The sequence below is a fragment of the Acanthisitta chloris genome, unplaced genomic scaffold (genome assembly GCF_000695815.1).
Source record: "Acanthisitta chloris isolate BGI_N310 unplaced genomic scaffold, ASM69581v1 scaffold13151, whole genome shotgun sequence".
In the NCBI taxonomy this organism is placed as follows: Eukaryota; Metazoa; Chordata; class Aves; order Passeriformes; family Acanthisittidae; genus Acanthisitta; species Acanthisitta chloris.
The window spans coordinates 14,017-36,023 of NW_008654414.1; the positions used below are offsets into that span (position 1 = coordinate 14,017).

Consider the following 22,007-nt stretch of genomic DNA (forward strand, 5'->3'; position numbering starts at 1 on the left):
TGCAGAGGGATCTGGAGAGATGGGCTGAGGCCAACAATGCCAAGTCCTGCACTTGGGTCACCATAACCCCAGTCAGTACTACAGGCTCAGGACAGAGTGGCAGGCAAGCTCCCCAGTGGAAAAGGACTTGGGGATGCTGATCAACAGCAGCTGAACAGGAGCCAGCAGTATGTCCAGGTGGCCAATAAGGCCAGCAGCAAATGGCTTGTATCAACAACAGCGTGGCCAGCAAGACCAGGGCAGTGATCATTCCCCTGTCCTGGGCACTGGTGAGGCTGCACCATGAGTACTGTGCCCAGTTCTGGGCCTCTCACAGTAAGACAGACATTGAGGTGCTGGAGCAGGTCCAGAGCAGAGCAACGAGGCTGGTGAAGGGGCTGGAGCACAAGTCCTATGAGGAACAGCTAAGGGAGCTGGGGGTGTTTAGTCTGGAGACAAAGGAGGCTCAGGGGAGACCTTATCGCCCTCTACAACTACCCAGAAGCTAATTGGGGTCAGCATCTTCTCCCAAGTAACAAGAAATAGGACAGGAAGATATAGACTCAAGTTGTGTCAGGGGAGGATTAGGTTGATATCAGGAAAAATTCATAGAATCATCAAGGTTGGAAGAGACCTTTAAGATCATCAGTTTCTTCATTGAAAGAGTTATCAGACATTGGAACAGGCTGCCCAGAGAAATGGTGGAGGTGAAAGACAGGTATATGTGGCATGGATGTGGTCTAAGTGGTGGACCTGGCAGTGCTGGGTTAATGGTGGAACTTGATCTTAGTGGTCTTTTCTAGCCTAAACAATTCCATTATTGTATGTTAGTAAGTGGCAAGCAAAGCTAACACAACCAAGGCCCTGAAACCTACAAAAATGATTAACCAAACTAAAAAGTTATGCAGTTATGTGTTTTCAAAACAAAAGCTACACCTCAGAGAAACTGACTTCATGAATGCACCATTTCAATTCAGTGGAATTGAATCCCTGGAATCCCACTGACACAGGCAGGATTTCTGGTTTAGTCCTATATGCCTCCCTCCTTTTCCGAATGAAAAAAAAGACAAGGCCTAAACTTACTTAGAATAATTGCTGAAATTCAGCTGGCTCTGTGAGTGTATTGGCTTGGTGGGCTCAGAGTGGTGGCTGGCAGGAACCTGTGCAGATGGCTTGTTTTCAAAACTCCTGCGATCGAAGTACGAGAGCTGCTTGCGGTAATACTCCTCATCCTCCTCAGGATCATAATGATTCGAACGCACAATATCTTCAGGTGGCTTCACTTGAGGTCTCTGTGGTTCTGGGGCCCTAACCAAGAACAATAATATTCAATTGCCTTGCACAGTGGAACAAGCATAGGTACCTGAATTACAATGCTATTTTATGACCTAGCTAGTAATAAAGCAAAAAACATGTAATTCTTATAATTGCACACCTTGCCTTTTTACCTATATTGCATGGAAATTGGACAGCTGTGACATAACAAAGAAAGAAAATGCTTAATTCCCTTTTACCTTACACTGCCCTTGTGTTTTGCTTCCTAATTATCTCAATTAACCACAGAAGTCAGATGAAGACACTGAATCATTTTCTGCCTCAAAAATGCTGAACAAACACTATGTCCCTCCCCCTTCCCAGCAATCACACCCATAACAACTGACTTTATGTCCTGCTTTACTATTGACACAGAAATCATACTGACATACTCTGGCTCCTCTCTGAAGTTTCCAATTTGAACCGCTAAGATATGTTTCTGAATAGTCTAATCTCACATTGAAAACTCAATTTAATCAGTTGTGCATCTACCTGTAAGTTGTTTTCTCGTGCTCATACTGGCTTTGAGAAGATGGTTTTGGACCACTCACACTTGTGAGTGCAGGCTTAGGTGCTAGTTCTGGAGGCTGTAAAGAAAAGCATAGCATATTCTCTTACATTCTAACATTTAGAAAGATAAAGCACTTTATGATTGAAAAAACTAAGACTGTCTTCTCTTCCTCCGTTAGAAAAAACAATGAAATATTAGCAAAAGGTGAATTGAAGGAGTTTCCAGCATGGCAAGATCCCCATCAGTATTTTCATAAAAATATTCAGCTTCTGCTTTGAAACATGCCACAGTTAGGTTGCTAAGAGGCTATTTCACAAGCAGTAAAGCTGTGTTTCCCAGACAGTATTTTACTTCTTGCAATGTAGTCTCATTAGCAAAAACACAGGAATGAAAAAGCATAAATGACTTACCTTGACAGCTGATGTATCACTGGGGTCCTTCATTTTTTCCAAAGATGGGGATCTTCTCCTTTCAAATATTTTAACCCTACTTCGCACAGACTGTGGTTTCATGGCTGGATCTTCTTCTTCCTCTGCTAGAGATGGTGGTGTAGGCAGTGGCTTACTGTTAGAAGGCAAAACTTCTGGTTTGGTTTGTGATGAAGGGGGAGGAGGAAGAGAAACACCTGAAGAGCTATGAGAAGGCTCATATTGTCCAGCTTTAGCATTATAAGCTTGAGGAGGACCTTGTTCATAGCCCCTTATATGTGGATCAAAGTACTGCTTCGGTTCAGGGGATCGAGATATGGCTGACTGGTATGGCTGAGCTTCTTGTTTGTATCTGCCATGCGTGTCATACCCCACGGTGTGTTGATCTTCGTATCGCACTTGTGGTAAGCTGAAGTTCTTGGGTGCATGCTCATAGCGAGGTCTGCCATCGTAGCTCAGGGGAGGGGGTTCCTCAAAACGAGGTTGTGCTGGGTAGTAGCTGCGTTCTGTGCTCTCTTCTATGTTTTGTCTGGAATCAAGATCCCTAGGAGGCTGGTTTTCATAAGCTGTTCTTGTTTGGTTATAGGGCTGTTTGTCCTCATAATATGCCCAGTGCTCCTCATAGGGAGGCACACGGTCATCGTAATGTAGGCGAGGGTCATAGCCACGAGAAAACTGATCTACATAGTTTGTAGAATCATACCTGTATGTTGACTGGTCATAATCCCTACTCGGTTGTTTTTCTGCATACTGAGCCTGGGATTCATAGACCAGATTTGGGTCTCTTTCCTGTCTCTGCACTGGGTGATTAACTGCTGGCTGTTTTAAGACATAGCTTTGTCTGGATGCTTCTTCATTAATATACGGATCCTTTCGGTACACCTGTTAGAGAGAGACAAACTTCTCAGTTAAAACGAAGAGTAACTGCAACTGCACTTGAGATGCAGTATTTTAAACAAACCTAAGGTTTAAATATTGGCTTTAATTTTGTTTAAAATCAGAATAATTTGATGCAGTTGTTTGCAACCACGGGAAGCTGAACTTGGTGATTCGAGAGATCCCTTTCAGTCCTATTTTTAAGCAAAAACATGTAAGCAGATTAAAAGGGAAAGACAAAGGTAATAGCCTCATCTCTGGGGTTTGGTGTTCAGGGGTGCACAGACTTTTTTGCACAATGTGGAGTGGAAGTGAAATACACGAACATAGATTAAGATAGCTCTGGCATTGCTGAGGAAGTAAATAAAGTCACCCAAATAGGACTCCATGATCAAGAATTTGGCATGATTTAAAGCACACAAAAAACCAGTGTCATTTTAGAGAAGTAAGATTTTTCTCAGGGCCTCATTAACAGCAGAACATTGACAAGCTAAGAAAGTCACAAGTAAAATAAAAATCAAAATACAGACTGCAGCCTTTCTTTACAAGTCACCTTTTTGAAAGTGAAAAGGATATAGTTTGAAGCCATGCACACAAAACATTAGATGATGCTTAGCAATTCAGATGCACTGTTTTTGGAACCTGCATGATTTCGTACAGGAAAAAAAAATAAATGAGAAGGAATTCTTCAAATAAGGGCAAAACAAAGATCATGTGGTAGCTTGATGTACAGCAGGAAATCAGCGCAACAATGCGGCACAGGTACCTTTGCTGGCTCTATGTGCGGCGATAAGGATGATGGCTCTTGGTCTCTTAGCACTACATGAGCTCCCTCAGTACTCGATGCTCTTAAGGGGCCAGCTTGTGGTTGGTAAGAGTTGTGAGGAGCAGCAGAAGGCTCCTCCAGTCTGACATTAGTTAGGTTTACATTAGCATTTACTGCAGAGGCTGATGAGGTTGCAGGGTTTGATTCAGGCGACGGGGAAAGGTAAGGGACTGCAGGTGAGGCTTCTGCTTTCTGTGAAGTGTTTAAAATATTTTAAATATACTGCTATTGAATCATGTATGAATTTTTGATTTATATTCAAATAATTTTAAGTGATGCTTTGATCAATGCAGCTAGATGTAGAATGAAATTTACTGAAAGTATCATGCACTAGCACTTCCAGAAATTCATTAGGTTGAGGATTAAAGAAAGCAAAACATTTAATTAAGGTACAATGGTACTTCAATCCCCCTCCTGTCTGAATGAGTCACTAGAACAGGTAGGGCAAGTTGGTTCACCAATTCATTGTAACATTATTGTTGCTCTTGACATTGTCGTTTGCACTCACAACACTTGTAAGCAGAACAATAAATGGAGATTTCTTGTTCAAGAGAACTTGCAACCTGAAGTTAAGGTATAGTGCTCAGTGTATAAAATGACTTTCTTACCGGCTGAGTAGTAGTTGCTTTAAATCCTGAAGAGTCTATTCTGAGATTTGGCTGTGGCTGAGCTTGAGATGCGTAAGTAGGGTAACTCTGAGTTTCATGATGCATTCCAGAAGAATCCTCTCTAACAGGTTCAGAAGAGCGTGTAATAGCAGATTCAGGAGGAGTCCCAACCTCATCATTCAGAGTTTCATCCAGTTCTTGATCGGTGTAAGCACCTCCTTCTGTGTCTGTGTCTTCATAGTCAGACGTGTGTCTGCTGTCTGTGCTGTACATGGAGTACTCACTGCCAGGAGCGGAGAGGTAAGAAAGGCGGTCATCGTGTAAATCAAGGTCATCACTTGTAGCACCATCTGCCTGTGGCAAACAAAAGTAGAGGGCACGTTTATTGAAATGCCCTTTTTCTTGCAATGTAATGCTTGGAATTTTTTGTGTGAGTAATTAAGAACTGAACTAAGGGAATGTATCTGTATTGGAGTTCAGAACAACAGTCTGGTAGTGAAAAAGTTCAATTCCAAATCCAGGAGCACAGCAACAGTAGGAGGATTCAACAGATCTGAATGGCACAGGGAGGAGAAATTGGGTTTTAGTTGCTGAAGATGTTAGGATTAGACCTGAAAGCTTTTTCTGCAGCCTAGCTCTTTGAATCATTCTACCAAGGGGCCAGATGTCTGTCAGTGCAAGGGAAGGGATAGTGTGCAGTGTCCACACATATCAAAGTGTGTGGAAAGGTACAGAGCTGCACTTTAAAGTGATATTATATCTGAATTAACTTAAAGGTAGATATAAGGAGGTGAGAGGAGCTAAGATCTAATTCCAATCTAATTAAGAAACAGCAATAGCCAATTCATGTGCTTACTTGTAGTTAGCACTTCACTTGGTATTAGCTCTCTAAGAGGACAGACCTAATGTGCATGTGTAACATGCAGCCTGAGAAGGTAAATGGAGGTTTAGTGGAGAACACAAAATACTAACTTGTGATTTTGCATCTATGTTCTCACAATGGAGAAAACAATGTTTTCTCCATTGTGAGAACATAGATGCAAAATTTCTCAGAAAAGGTCAGAAAGAACATGAATCTGCCATTTGCTTTTATATTAATGAAAATATAATTTGCCACCAGGTAAACCCAGCCCTGAGTACCCATGCAGCAAAATACCCCCAAGTCCTTTGATGAAAACCCATCCAACCCCCACAAAGTCTTCAATGCATTAATATATCCTCCAGTTGACAGTGGCAATGAGCAAATGCTCCCTCACTACACTGCTACATGCAGAAGAACTGTACAGCTCTCAGTAACAGAGTAACTGCACTAATATAGTGACAAATCAGTTTTGAGCAGTTCACACAGCCACGAGGGCAGTACTGCTTTAGTTCTTCAGATGACAGTTAAAATGAAGAGGAAAGAAGCAAAACAGACTTCATTCCACAAACATCTGCCCCACCCGTAACACAAGTTACAATGGGGAAAAAAAATCCTCAAAAAACCAAACTCTCATAAATACAGTTTTGTCATTGCTCCCCAAACATAATATTTCTTACCTTTCCTTCTGACACCCATACTAGTTGGTTCTGTTGTTGCTGAATTGCTTCCTTTAGAGCTCCATACCATCCTTCATTCATTGAATTCAAGTTAATGGTAGCTAGAAGTACAATAGATTAGTTTGACTTATGGTTTCTGCAGAACTATGAGAAAGGACTTTTATTACAAGTAATAAAAGCAATATAAACTGGTAGGTTAAAACTATGAGATGTAAATAGCAATTAGTATCCAGAGCAACCTTAAGGCCTGATGTGGTTTGGGACATTTTATCCCACAGGAAATACTGAGTTATCAGTAGCTTAGAATAAAGTGAAAGTTCAGTTTAGCCAGATCCAAAGAATACAGTTAGATCATTTTCCTCTTTATTCAATTTTTACTTTGGATGATACTACCAGATCTACTAGAAATGTCATTTTGATGTTTCAGATTGCTTTACATTTCTGCAGTCATGTGCCAACAAAATACACACCAATGAACTACATGGGGAAGCCTGAGCACCTCAATCACTGCTTGACTTGGTTCATTTCCAGAAAGTTCTGGAGGGAGAAGCTTCTCTCCTCTTGCCTCCCCTACCCCCTCAGAAATGCTAATGCAGTGCATCTAATTACTTACTTGTGAAGAGATGATGATTATTTTTGCGGAGCTTGTGAGCTCTTTCATACAGCTTTCTGGCACTTTTTCGTGATTCTGGGCACAACCTCATTCTCATAGTCTTTACTCCCTGCTTAGAATCAGGATTTAGGAAGACTACAATAGGATACCACTGGGCATAGTTCAGACGATCCACTGCATTAGGAGTGACATCTAACAAAGCATGTTTGTCCTGTGGGGAGGAAAAGGACAGAGGCAAACAAGTCAGTCATTTCTATACTACATGCAATTTTTTTAAACATACTCCACAAATTTATTTTGTATTACCTTTACAGAATTCATGGTTTCAAAGTACTAATTTATTTTTCTATTTGAATAATAGAAACCAATCCAGTTCCAATACCAGCCTACATAGGCACATACATTTTGAACTGTAGGACTGACTGCAGAATGCTAAGATTTTTCATATTTAACTTCCTAATTTAAAAAAAAAAATCTCCTCAAAGTAAAGAGGCAGTGAACTAAAAATAAGCAGTTTTCTATTAGCATTCTGTGAATAAAAAGTCAAGCTTGAAACAAAGACCAAGTGTCATTACACACCTCTATCTTCCCTTGCAGAAAACATAAAAGACACTCGATGCAAGACCCTGACCAGCTTTTAGGCAATGCAATTGAGCACATAGCATGAAGTATACCCAACTTTGCTGCTACAGTAGCCTTTTCTTCCCCTCCTACTTAAGCAACTGAAAGGCTTTCAGTTCATTTTTAAGTAGGGAAATTAAACAGTAAGCTTTGTATCATGAACTAATGTCAGAAGTCCTACAGATATTAAGGAAGGGAGATGGAAGAACCCTTTCCCTTTGTCTTCGTGCAAAAAAAATGATGTCAAGTGATCAATTTGTACATTGGGGTGGGAGAAGACTAACAACTCCATAAATAAAGTAACAGCTTCTGGCTGTAATGTCACACCATGGCTTTAAGTGAAAGAGGAAACAGCTTGAAACAGCCTTAATGGAGAGAAGACAACATAGTCTGGAACAAAGCCTAGAAGTACATCTAGGCTGCAGTTATTAACGTGGACAAGGAATGGGGTGGTGGGGGTTTTATTAACCAAGAGAAAGATGATTTATTTCTAAAGCAAACATACTCAGTCATTATTCTACATTTAAAACATCCAACACTTGACTTCATGAACCCAGTTTTACTCTTCTTGTGTTTAAAGTAAAGTGACAATAAAAGACTTACTCTATCAATTATCTGTTTTATAGTGTGAAGACGAATAATGCCAGAACTACGTTGGTCAGTACCAGCATCTCTTGGTTCACTTTCTGGTAGAAAAGGCAAAGTAAAAATCTGTTATAAGTTTACAACATATTCGACATTCCCTCATTAAGCTAAAACAAACCATTTCGTAGCTCTGATTGTCAATTCAGATTGAAAATACTTCTGCTTGAAAATAATACATGCAAATCTACTCACCATTTTGGCCACAAAAATCACATCTTTACAAAAGCACTTAGAAATAGGATAAGGTACAGCACTAAAATGAAATTTGAGAAGGCTATAAAAACAACTAATATTTCATCTTCAGAGAATTATCAGCAACGATATAGTAGAAGAGCTTACATTTATTCTGTTCCTTTACACTGTCAATGTCTTGACAATCTTGCCCATAAAAGTTATTTCCTAACTGCAGAAAAACCTGATCTCACACTTACTTGCAATTTGAAAGATATCTGGTTCTTCTCTAGCGAGTTTCTCCCGTGCAACATCAGCTATTGGACCAAAAATGGTTACAGGTCTGAGAAACCCAGCTGGAATTGAAGGAAAAGTCAAGATGTTATCAACTGCTTCAAACAAACACAAGATATTCTTAAATACATTGACTATTACAGATCAAACCACACAAACCTGTATGATATGTGCAAGGGTAAGAGGAAAGCCATACCTTCCCGAAGAACAACTCTTTCATAAGCAGGAAACTTTGTCTGAACAGGTTGGGCAGAAAGATCTTCTCTGCTTTTCCGGAGATTTCGTTTTGAGCTACGCAAACCTCGGAATCTCCAAAAATCTGCTCGATCTCCTCCCGCTGTCTTTGGGAGTGTGTACTGCACACTGGCGAGTTGCTCAGCTCTAGGAGGACAACAAATCTCAGTTATCAAGGAAGGGAGGTTCTGAAGTAGTGCTTGACTAGCAAGCCTACACTTCCAAAAAACACTACCAGCTGCTGAAACCAGCTTTTGTTGTTCCTGTATTAGCAAGTACAAGACAACTACTGAGCCTGATACCGTATTTCATAAACTTACTATATCCTTGTCTCTTGCATCCAACAGGAATTTTATTCATGGACTGTGCAGAGTCAAAAGCAAATCCACAGATCAGGTATTTAACTTGCATTTGTTTTAACATTTTTTCACTTTTCTTTGGCTGAACCAGCGCAGCCAAAGATCACGTCCTGCTAACAAGTCCAATCACTCATTACACAGATGCAGAATTAAAAATCATAATTTTTTACCAGCAGTTTAAGTTCTGCAAGATCATACCTGTTTTTGTTGGGTATGATACCTCTTTCCACTTCCTTATGGTTCTTTCCTATTCGAATTGCCAGCCACGACCCCAGTTTGCCATTGTAGAGAGTGTCCACCACTCGGAACACTTCACCTTTATTGAAACTTAGGCCATAAGGAGACTCCTTCTCATATTCAAAATGAGTTCTGATATAGAAAGAATCCCCTACATCAGACTCAACAATGCGGCGATAAACTGAAAAAAGAAATCCCAAAACATCAAGTGTTACATAAGTTCAAGTGATGTCCTAACACCCACAGGAATTACTCAAAGCAAGGCCTCACGTTAATTCTCCTTGTTCTAAATACACAATATTACTTCAAGAAGCCTTGATGTCTCAGAGCTGCTCTATTTAAAAGCAGCCTAACTATTTATAGCCAACTACTAATACATATACAACTTTCATAGTCAAAGATGTGATGCTAGTCCAAGCTTAATTCAGTTGCCCTGGAAGGAATTAATGTTATGAGTAAAGAAGCTTGTATGTGTGCACACACCAGTGTAATTGCCAATTTCAATGGCATAACTACAACAGACTGTTCTGCTTCCCCCAGGGTTTAACACCAGTACTTTACTTAGTTCTAGGGGTTGGTTCTGGTGGGGTTTTCTGGGGTTTTTTTTGCTGTGGTTTTGTTTGTTTAAGAGTGTGGGGCATGTGTGTGTACTGATGTGGTTTTGGTGGGGTTTTCTGGGGGTTTTTTTGCTGTGGTTTTGTTTGTTTTAGAGTGTGGGGCATGTGTGTGTACTGATACCATATCCATCTCCCATCCATTTGCCACCCTATCCCACAGCCAAAAGAACTTGATAGTCTAAGGTGCCAATTTTCTGCAAGCCAATAGTTAGTCATCATTCACTACATCTTTTCATGTTGTTCTAAGCATTCTACTACAGCACTTCCCATATACAGATATTTACCATCTTTCTTCTTCTGTGCCAAAATGGTCACTTCTTCGCCTTTAGGAAGATCAAGCAAAAAAAGGACAGCTTCTTCTCTGATGATATTTGTGAAGTCTACATTATTTACCTGGCATCGATGAAGCAATCAGTTGGATTTAACGTATCACAATATAACAGAGATTTAACTATACAATGTAAAATCTGAATCAGCCTATTGCTATGACTTTTGCTTACTCAATTTCATATATGCATCACTCGCTGTGTATCTCAAGATGCCTCCTGTACATCTAATAGTCCCACTTTATTTCTCAATAAAAGCACAGCTTCTGGGATAATAGGTAGCTGTTCCATTTTATACTCGATGTTATGGAGCACCTATAAACATCAGTAGTCCACAGAGCCCTCTGACAATTTAGTCACCTAGGACCTAATAAAACCAAACAACTTTATCAATTGAATTACTCTACAAAATTTGATGTAAAGCTTACTAATCTTCCCAGCAACAGTACAGTAAGAGGAGATTTTGCTGCTATTAACTCATCTAATATGTACACACCGAAAAAACCCACTATGAACTACAAAGGTAATACACACAATCCTACAGAAAGAAAACTCTAATATTTACACACAGAAAAAACCCTCTATGAACTACACAGATAATACACACAATCCTACAGAAAGAAAACCCACTTTGGTACAACAAAACATTTCTAACTGTTAGAGGTTTTGACATACCCTGAGAATCTGGTCCCCTTCCTCTAACCCTTCTTTGGCTGCAGGACTGTCTTCCAGCACACCAGCTACGAATATGCCAACATCATTGCCACCTGCTAGTCGCAAGCCCACGCTGTCTCCTTTCCTGAACTTTACCAGCTTCATGCTTGGCCTAGAGAGTTAGAAAATATTCAACTTAGAGGTGTAATAGCATAAAATATCCTGGTAAATTTGAAACTGAACACATGCAAAGAAGCAATCTGCCCATTAGTTAATTAGTGGATATCATACTTTGCATACTGTTAACTTCTCATCAACTGCAGCATTACAACATGCTCATTAGCAGCACTTTAAAACAAGCCACCTGTATTTACACATTGAGTGCTGTTTGTCTTACACTCATACAGTGATTAAAGTGAAACACTGACACTCCTGCCCAAAAACATTCCTCCTTTTAAAGAGCTGTGCTGGCATACATACCTATTCTTGCTCTGAAGAGATTAAAATCAATTTGAGATAAAACCAAACTAGAATCTATTCTCATGTACATGAACACCCATAAGGGAGGTATCCCTTAAAGTAGACTTATTTCCACCTGAGGACACTGTATGTTCCTGCAGTGACCTTAATTCACTGCTCTCCAACTATTATGAAAGGTAAAGAATATGCTACAGTATCTCTCCTCCCTCTGGAGATGGAGACAGGAAATGAAGAGTGAAGATGACCAGGGAAAGACACACTGCCAATTCTTTTCACCTGCTGGTCATGTTAACTGCTCATTTCCATAGAAATGAACAGATTTTAAAATGGTATAGTACACAATATAAGTGAGGACAAGGCTCAGGAATAAATGTAAAGTCTTCATCCTAATATATCTAAACAGAAGTGTCAGGACATCATATTGAACTCGACATCAGATCATGTATACAGATTATTCACACCTCAGATTAAAGTGTGGGTTGCTCAAGGACCAGGCAGGTTTGAATAGAGTTTAGAGGTATATTACCTAAGCATTCCATCTTCATGGGTTGAATTGGGTAAAGGACCATCAGATGGACTCACTGGTAAATCCACATCTGGCTGTCCTCCTTGTGCATACACTGGCTTTGGTTCTATTCAAATATCAAAAGATTTCCAATGTTAAAACTTATTTAGTAGCCTTCCTCTACCCCACTTAGACCCACTTAAAGGTAAAATACTAGACACTTACAACAGAAAACACTCTCTTTGTGCCATTGAAAGCAGTGTGATTTCTGGCCTAATTATTACTTCAGTAAAAATCAAACATTTCCTTTGTACTTCATTAAGAACTCTGAACACCCTAAAAGTACAATAACCAGAAAGCTTCATGCTCCCAATCCACTTTGAACCCTTCTGTTTCTAATGTTGATTTATGTGACCTTCATTTTCCATTGGTTCTCTTCCTTCAGAACTTAACTTTTGAAATTAAAATACCACAAACACTCAAACTACTGACACATGCCTTGACCTCGACAGATTTCAGCTGGCTTGGAACTAGTCTGACACCCCTGATCTTACCAACAACTGTGTTTCCTTCCTTTCAAATCACTGAACAGACTAGTCTGAAATTGGGAATTTCAGGCAACAATTTGGTAATAATGCCTTTTTCTAATGTGACTTTAGTCCTTACCATACAGCAGCAGCATTTTCCTTTAAGTCTTTAATGACTCTTTCCTAGCCTAAGCCTCTGATGATCCCTCAAGAAATACTCTCCTTCCACCCCTCCTTGACACAATCAACTGTGACAGTCATCTTGCCCTTAGTCTAAGCAGTAAACTGTCACAGATTCTGCCAACGACTCTTCTAACATTTTCATTACAGTCTTTGAAATATCTTCATTTCCCTGGAGCTTTCTGTGAGACTGTTAAAGGATAAGGCCCTTTATTGTGCTTTTTTATCTCAGACTATATATTGTGGCAAGTTAATTTTATCTGCAGACATTAATTTAAATAGTATCTTTATGTACTGGCCTATAACTCCTTCCATCCAAACTAAGCATTTCCATATGCCTCTTCCCGTTCACCCAAGCATAGAACTTTTCTCCATTCTCACCAACCGCCATTCACCCAAGAATAGAACTTTTCTCCATTCTCACCAACCAACAAAATCCCTGCAATACTTGTTACTTGCTTGCCAGTCCCTCGAACCAATTATTAGTACATTGCTTTGGATTAAGAACCATCTCAAGGGTCTCCTATTCTGGCTGGATTTGTATTACACCAATTATTAATCTTCAGTATCTTACAGAAATACAGAACTCACCTTTCTAATCTTACTACCATATCCTTTTTCAGTCTTAGCAAGTATAAACTCACTTCATTTGCATATCTCCAGAACACCACTGTAAAAGGTCACCTCCTCTGATAATCTTTTCAATAACAGTTGCTGTATCACAAAACCTACAGTTCTTATTTTCAAGATCTTTCAGAGTCTATCAACATCATAACTCTTTTGGTTCTTCACTAGTCTACTGAATACTACATGCAGCAGTGTCACTGCTCATCCCTTAAGTCTACAAATATTTTCAAGCTTGAATGTGCTTTTTCTCATTGTACTCAGCCTTTCAAGAACTTTCCTCTAAACCATCTGCCCAGCTCTTTCTCCACTTGTGATTGCACTGAAGTGCCTCATTCTATAAACAAAAATCTTTTAAGTCAGCCTGCACAGAACACTGTCCTGTCACTGTGTCATCTTAGGATTTTTTTCTCTTTTACACCATCTGGCTTTTATCTCCTGCCATTTAGCTTATCCTGCCCTTTGGGGAAAAAGGAAGGAGATTTTGTTCTTGTTTTATTAGCTGTACTGCACTTGTTAACCTGCCTTCTTGGTCCATGACTGTAGTTATTAAGTGCTACATGAACAAAGCATTTCAGAGTATTTTGAGTTTTATCTTGGGAACAGTAGTTCTAAACAGGCTTAACTACATCCCTGTTATAAATACAGTCTGCTACAGTAACCCTTAAGTAGTTTACTGCTGAACACTCAGGAAAGAAATGACAGATTTTAACCTTGCTTGAGAAATCAGGACAAAAGTCTTTATAACCATCTATAACTACAAGTCTAAACACTGAAATATGACCCCTATACAGGGGACAGCCCCACAGCTTGTGTTTTCAGGACCAAAATTCCTAAGATATAAATGAGATTATGGTTACAATTCAGAAATAAAAATAATAAGGACTTGATCTATGAAGTTTAAAAATCATCCCACAAATCTGTACTGGTGTATTTGTGAAATGCAACTGGTCATCCACTGTCAACATGTATAATCAATATATTTTAAGATTTTTACCTGGGAGTGGTGGAGTTTGTTTTTCAGTTCTTTCAACTGTCACCTCTTCCACAGTTTTAGAAATATCATCTGTATTCTTTACAGGTGTAGAGACAGCTCCGGGTTTGGTTGCTCTCTCATCTTCTCTGCTTCGAAGACTACATTAGAAAAAAAGATTGCACTCTGCATATAGAACAGTTTCTATGACCTCAGTCTACCAAGACTAAATACTTTCAGTCACAAAGCTGAGGGTAAGGAATTACTGTGACTATTTAACAAGGTTTTGTTCTTGGACTATCACATTATTAATAATTTTTCATTTCTAAACCCAAGTGATCTGTTCCTAACTTCATGTTAAGGACTCCTCTAGGTATGGCTATCCAGAAAGCAGCAGCACATGGCAACAGATTTCTCTCTGCTTCAAGCACAGAAGTCATACACACGTGCTCTATATGGAAAGATATATAAGGAATTGAGAAGCAAAAGGAAGAAGGGAAGAAAGAAGACCAACTACAATGGTGTTTTTCTCACCCCTTCCATGTAGAAAACATGGATTTTTGGACTTAATTCTTCGGCTTGGTTGTGATCAAGCTAATTTATCTGCTTCTTTATTCCTTTGGAACACAAATGCTACGGGTGTGGGTCTTGGCATGGCTTTGCAAAGATAAAAGGTACAACACAAACCCTGATTTCTCAAGTCTTCAGAGAGGATGAAGCCTTCAAACCACAGCTATGACAAGACAGTAGTGCTGCTCATACACTCATCCATGCATTTTAGTGAAAAGACAACTTGCTGCTTCTTATGCATTTCCTACACATGCTTACAGTGTAGAACAGCAGCATTTAAGACAAGTTAAAATAAGAGGGAAAATATATCTCTTGTTCCTTAGATCATGAAAGCAACAGAAGTTCCAAAGAAGAATTTCTACTCTTTTAGCTCAAAAGATCAGGTATTCTTGGGTTGTTTTATAGAGGTACAGCTGGCAGCTGCACCACAGCAGAACTGAGGGGAACATGTTGAAGTGCTAACTGTTACACTGCTATCGGTGGAGTAGTAAATAATTTAACAGAGCTGGAGCAGATGAACAGTAATAATGAGCTAGGAAAAAAAGGTTTTCTGGGGAGCTAGCAAATAAGCAAGAATATAAAGGGTATTTGAGAGAAGACAAGCACAAAACCCAGCATTTTATCCAATATCAGACTTCATTGCCAAGAAGAGGAAAAAAGGTATTTCCTCAAAATTAACAATGGCTTGGTCAGTAGGACCAAGTCCATCTGATCTCAGGAAGGAGAGCTCTGTACTGGGGGAGAAACAGGGGAGTTCTGCACTTCCAACAGCTAGATGGTGCTGCTAGGCAATGATGAGCATCACTGTCCATAACGCACAAGTGTAACAAAAATCCATCAGAGTTCAGAATGGTTATCTTCATCAGAAACAGTACTTCAACACCTGGAAGTTGCTCTCTGGAAAACAGATTCCAGCAAGTCTCCTCATTCAGGATGTGCAAGAAAGAAGACAAATTCAAGTTAAAATGTAAGAAACAAAGCTTAGCTATTCAGCCAAGACATACAACTTTTCACTGCATTATTCTGCCAGTTTTCAAACTGTGCCTGAAGGCAGCTAAACAAAATGGAATACTGAAAAATACTCCAGTCACCACAACAATCTGGGAAGGCAGAGGCACCTCTGCATTGTAAATAACCATCTTGCAAGTCACTGGCAAAAACAAGCACAGCAGCTTAATTTTAAAAATCCGTGTTTATGCCTTTTTTATGCAGACAAACTTTTTTGGGGCTTCCAGAGTTGACTAAACTGATGGCAAAACATTACATGTAACAAAATTAAGAGTAAGGATTTATCCTCCTACTTCATTCCCAAACATCACTGACAGAAGTTTTCTTATTCCTCTTTCAAATATCCAGTTTAAGTGCATAAGTAAGTCCAGCACTAGACTAATGCATCACTGGACTCCTCATTCCCCTGAAAACAGTTCCTGGCTTGTTAAAAACAGGTACATACATTTAGCTATTTAAATGCATGCTAAATGTCTGAGAAACAAAAAAGTCCTATAGCAATATAAGCTACAACTAATTGCCCTCCCTGAAGATTCTTGGGTAAGGAGCACTCGTTAATGAGATATTACAGTAAATTTCCCCATGAGCCCTCTCTACCTGTTTCCAACCATCTCCTAACATTTTAAAGAAGCATTATTGCAAAACAGTAATCTGTTTGCTTTAAAAATAAGGCCTAAAATACTGCAGTTACTACACAAAGACAAAATCAGTTTTAAATTTCCTCTTCAAACAGTCCAAACCCAGTATAATTTTATGCTGCTTTTATACCTGCATGTATAAAAAAAGAGTAAATATGGAAGAAAATAGCTCTCAAGAACAATAACTAAAATAGCCACTGAGGGCATAGCACAAAATAGAGTCAGATAAGTATCTGAAGCAATAAGCTACTGCTGCATGTATAGGCAAACACACCCTGCCAACAAAAATGCCTGCAAAAGGTCAGTTCTACTCTATGTAAGATACAAAAGTTTAAATGGGAAAAGCCTGATAGAAACAAAACTGTGATAGAACAAAAAGAAAACATCAGAAAAGCAGGAAAACAGATTTTGTTTCTTTCCTTAACTTTGCTTTAATTGTCCAGTAAGCACTGAATATTTCACATGGCAAGATGATACAGGAAACAACTTGATGCCACCACTGGTTCTAGGCGATGGAAACTTGTTAAAAACTGACAGCTGCACTTCCCCTGACACAAAAGTGTTATTCACTGTGTGCACTCTGACACTATTGTTTAACATCTGGGCTGTGTCAGGGCCCCTTTACCTCACTTCCTCCTCCCACCTTTATTTTTTTTCAAAGTATGCTTAACAGAAGCATTTTTAACTAACAAAATGCAGTCACTACACACCAGTGCCATCCACTGTGGTTATTACTGCAGAACAAAGGAAGACACAGAATGTTTGTACAGAAGAAGTTAGGATAAACTTTGCAGGATCTTTCCAACGTGTTTTTAGCACAGTGCAAACTGCTCAGCATGCAAAGAGGCAGAGCCAAGTGGAATGCTTCCTAGGGACATTCAAAATAGGGGTGATCTTTGTCCTGTATTCTAGTTTTTCAGCTTGTTCTGAAAATGGAGAGAACATCACTCTCTCATTCTACATAGACATGGACAGTGATATTACAAAAGGCAACCTCATCCTTCCATACGACTTCTACAGTGACTTCTTTAACCTACCACATCTTTCTTGCTGAGGCTGAAGTGTTAAACGTATCAGAGGGCATTTTTGCTATGCCAGTGGCCAGGTGAGAGAGTCAGCAGAGGAGACAGAGTTCCCAAGCAGGAGTTCTTTCAGTTGGCAAAGGGCAGCCCAGAGATGCAATCTGGAAGGCTTGGCAGCACCCGGCTCTAAATGCCACGTTTTAGGATGGGTCACACCAAAAGCTTATCTAGCTGAACAACTTGTTACTGCCAGCAGTAAGAACAGATACTTAAGAAAAGATACATGATATTTCTCTCCAAGTACTCTCCAACTTAGGGTGCAACTCCTTTGCTCATTGTAGCTTAAGTACAGCTCTTTACAGGTTATACACAAAGCATTACTAGCCTGTTTTATTACTGAACTAAAACAAACATGTTCTAGAATTTGAGTTTTAAAAAGACTGTTCTGTGAACTTTCTTTGGACCAAAGAAAACTACAAGTGCTATTTAACGCTTTGACAGAATGCTCAAATAGCAACTACAATGGAAATTCCCCATCCAGGAAAATTGCAATCACACTGGTGTACATAGCAGTATGGAATACTAAAAGGAGGACAGCATTAAAGAACCTGCCAGGCACCAAAGCAATACTGAAGCAACTCTGTTGGCAGATTTCTGTACTCCAGTGCACACCCAGAAGTGTCAGCTGTAGTTAAACTTGTTTGAAAGGACTAAGAGGATTCCCCTGGAATTTCCCTCCTCATTAACATACAAACACTTGGCAGAACAGGGTCTAAATAAAGACTCATTATCTTCAATACATTTTTCATGTCCTCCTTACTCTCAACTGGAAGCCTTCTTGCACATTTCTTCCTCATCTTGTTCTTAAGCTTTTTTATTCCTCCCTATTTTGCACCAAATTTTAAGAAGATTAAATAGTAGCAACTAATTTGATCTTATAATAGATCTAGACTTGTATAAACAACCAGTACAAAGAAAAGTTGCTTTCAACATGTTTTTCTTTATGTGGCTCAGGGCCCAGATTTTCTGATCTTGAAAGGGACTTGTCCAAGAGGAAGTCAAGCCCTGCCAAAGTAGCTCTTGTTCATCGAGAAGATACAGCGGATGCGTTCGGAGTTGAGATAACTTCAAAGCTCCTTCTTGGGAAGGATTTAATTCTTCCAACAGTTTGGCCTATAGGGAGGAAGTGACCATCTACCTAAACCACTGCAATAGGACAGGAAAGCACTAACACTAGTCATAGTTACAGTTTGGATGGATTTTTTTTTTCCTCCTTCTCCATAAGCCCTTGCAAATTGCATCAGAAATGCTGGTCAAAAAGCACAGGTTTTAAATGTGACAGATCTCATGACTTTGACAATCAAACCCCTGCCCTGGGACCCTACCTTCAAGTTTTCCCTACTGATATGAGTTCCCTACTTGAAAACAAAACTTACATGCCTTGTGGTCTCTCCCAACAACATCCACAGAAGAGAAGCAAACATGTCTATAATCCATAACCCCAACCAGGTATACATGCAGGTAAGACTTGTCTTGCAGTTTTATTAATCCTTAAAAGACTCTAAACGCCTTGAATGTGTAAGTGCTATTTTCCCCTTGGGCAAGCCAAATGTTATTAATAAGTAATCAGGCCTATCTTGGTATTATCAAACAGCCAGCTGCATGGGTTTTTTTAGAGTTTTTCAACAGCATCTAAAAACCTTCAAATAGAGGCTCTGAATTTGGTATTTGAACAGCTCAATTCTAACTTCTGCTCCATCATCTGTGAGGGCTCACAAACTTATCTCTTATAAATATTTAGTAGAATCTGAAATGCAACACTCAAACTCTATTTTGATCAATAAAAATGGCTATTATAAACTGTGGAAATGCAAACCAGGACAGATCCGTTATTCAAGGCTAAAGTTTCACATGACAGGAGAAAAAACATCCCAAACCATACCATACATTATTTCTCTCTAAATTCACATAGAATTAGACTTACCTACTAAAGAATTATCATCAATGCCCCATTACCAAGTTCCAATATTAAAATATACACTCCAAAAGCTCAATCTGCTCTGCAATACACCTTATTTTGTAGGAATTAAATGTATTCAGAAACATAAGTTTTAAAGAAGGATAGTGAGGAAAATAAAAATACTATGCCTAAACTAAGCAAAATTTCAACAAGTTTACCCCAGCTGGACATTCAGTAAGAACTGTGCTACAGGTCATCTCACATCTCCCTGCAGCCAAGTGCTTTCTAAAACCACAATATAACTGCATATTACTCAATAACATACATTGCTATCCAACTCACATTGCCATTCACACAGCCATGCTCTAGGATGACATTTACAAAAGGCAAAACGCTGTAGAATGGTTCAATTTCTCCTTAAGTCTAAAAAATTTGGATCATTATCAGCTGCATTTCTTGAGACAAAGGATGTCATACTACTGCGTTCACAGTTCTGCATCTCATTTGTTACACCACATAAATCCAAGCACTCCTCCAACTTATATGTCACATTCAACAGTTGATTAAAAAAGAATACAATGCTGCCATCACCTGCCGTTGCTGGGCTGCTGTGGAGAATGTCTGGAATGGTCTGAAGGCTCTGACCTCTGGTCAGGAGATCGTGAACGACTGCGGCGAGGCCTGTCATGGGATCGGTTGGAATGATCTGATGCCAGCGACTGAATTTCTGAAATGTCTGTTAAATAAAAGTTGTTTTTTCATGAAATGATTGTAATTTAAATGGTGGCATGACCTGCTCAAATGAGAATAAGCTTTTGCAGAGAATTTTTATGAAGATGTTAAATCTATGCTTATTATTACAAAAAAACTGCACTTAATATTCCTGAAAGAACCACCAAAGAACAGAGACTACCTTTTTTCCCATTTTTGAAGGTGTAGAATTCAAACACATTTCTTTCTTCCCACTTTTGAAGGTGTAGAATTCAAACACATTAAAACAAAATTTTTTAATTTACCCACATGACAATCTTATTCCTAACTTCTCCTCCCCACCCTGTCACCCCACTTAGATATTTCACATCTTGACAACACAGGGAATTTAGAAATCAAGGGGTTTATACTCACCATCTCTTTCTGAAGCATTAGCAGAATGAATACTGTCAGAAAGATCTGGGACATTCAACAGTGTGGCTCGTTCATCTCGCTGAACAACCATCTTCAACTTGCCTTTTGACCTTTCTATTAGTGTTTTTGCATCTGCTAAGGACATGTTTTCCGTCACTGTGCCATTTATCTGGAAGAGAGCAAGAACAGAACAGACACAGACTTAGTGAAAACCCCAGTGAATCTCCAGCAGAGACAGTGGTGTTCTGTCTGATGATATTTAGAAATAGTTAACATTATCATAGTACAGTGGAAGACTATTGGGCTCATCCAAACCATAACATGGTATAGAAAATTATTTTCATCTTTCAAAGTCAAAGTTTCTATCACTAACACAAAAGGCATATCATCTTTGAATCAGCACTGCTATACTCAACAGAGTAAGGAATGGCACATTTTTATGCACCAACATATTCACAGCAATATCTTGAAATAAAAATTGTTAGCATAAACTAAAAACTATACAATCATGTATTGGTTTGGGTTGGAAGGGACCTCAAAGGTTGTCTAGTTCCAACTCTCCTGCCATGGGCAGGGACACCTACTAGGCCAGGTTCCTCAAAGCCCCATCCACTTGCCTTGGACACTGCCAAGGATGGGGCAAAAAAATTTAATCCCTGAGTATACTTATTTCTAAGAAAACCCAAAATCACCCTGAAGGCAAGTTTTAGTGTTGCACAACAGCACAATCTCACAACATTATACTGTACAACTAAGCACATCAGGTAAGAGTCTCATACTATCCCAAGAAATTTTTATTATGTATTTACAGTGAGCATCATTTGTCTGAATAAAGCCTAGGGAGTAATATCAAAAAGTCCTAATTTTCCTTTCCTCAGAGAGATTGATTTGTACTTAAATCTATACTTAAATAAACACTTTAATTACTGATCTTTGAAATGACTGAATGAAAAAAGACACCTCCTCCTCCCAATAATTATGCTATTGACACAGCTGATTGTATCAGTGAGTTTTGCATTCAAACACCACCACCATATACTGTACCTTCAGTACAACATCTCCTTCCTGAATGTTGCCATCTCTTGCTGCCAGGCTATCCTGGGAGATTTCTTTCACAAATATATGACTTGCCAACCGCAGACCATACTCTTCATGTAACAGTAATAAAAGAAAACAGAAAACCAATGAAGTCAAAACAATAGAGGGAAGAATCTGGAGATATACAACATGCTTTATACAACATTTACACAGGAACAAGAGAGTGAACTTGGCACACAAAGGGCTGTAGTGGGATTATGCTATACATTTACCATTATATCAGTCTCTTTCCAACTCTGCCTATTATCAGAGCTGTTGTTCAATTTATTTAATTTAGATGCTACCTACAACTTTTCCTCTTTCCAACAAGGCAGCTACCTAAGACTCAGCTAAAGTACATGTATATAGCTGCTGACTACCAGATGTCAGAGGCACAACTGGGATTTGTTGACACTATGCAATAGTTTACCCTGAATTAAGCACATTTGTTTTGGAACATGAAAAA

At 39.2% G+C, this 22,007-nt stretch overlaps 1 protein-coding gene across 1 annotated transcript in view; it reads right to left on the bottom strand.

Annotated features, from left to right (window-relative positions):
• Positions 1–21,612, bottom strand: part of TJP1 (tight junction protein 1) — a gene marked incomplete at its 5' end in the record, with an annotated part of 35,406 nt that extends 13,794 nt beyond the window's left edge. Inside the window, 18 exons of the mRNA XM_009083519.1 lie at positions 1,063–1,287; positions 1,786–1,880; positions 2,215–3,114; positions 3,875–4,126; positions 4,543–4,896; positions 6,082–6,182; positions 6,695–6,905; positions 7,919–8,001; positions 8,392–8,487; positions 8,622–8,806; positions 9,217–9,436; positions 10,157–10,265; positions 10,874–11,024; positions 11,859–11,964; positions 14,166–14,302; positions 19,931–20,075; positions 20,465–20,633; positions 21,509–21,612. Of these exons, the coding sequence (XP_009081767.1) occupies positions 1,063–1,287; positions 1,786–1,880; positions 2,215–3,114; positions 3,875–4,126; positions 4,543–4,896; positions 6,082–6,182; positions 6,695–6,905; positions 7,919–8,001; positions 8,392–8,487; positions 8,622–8,806; positions 9,217–9,436; positions 10,157–10,265; positions 10,874–11,024; positions 11,859–11,964; positions 14,166–14,302; positions 19,931–20,075; positions 20,465–20,633; positions 21,509–21,612 (3,643 nt within the window). The remainder of the gene's footprint in view (positions 1–1,062; positions 1,288–1,785; positions 1,881–2,214; positions 3,115–3,874; positions 4,127–4,542; positions 4,897–6,081; positions 6,183–6,694; positions 6,906–7,918; positions 8,002–8,391; positions 8,488–8,621; positions 8,807–9,216; positions 9,437–10,156; positions 10,266–10,873; positions 11,025–11,858; positions 11,965–14,165; positions 14,303–19,930; positions 20,076–20,464; positions 20,634–21,508) is intronic.
• Positions 21,613–22,007: the final 395 nt, after the last annotated feature.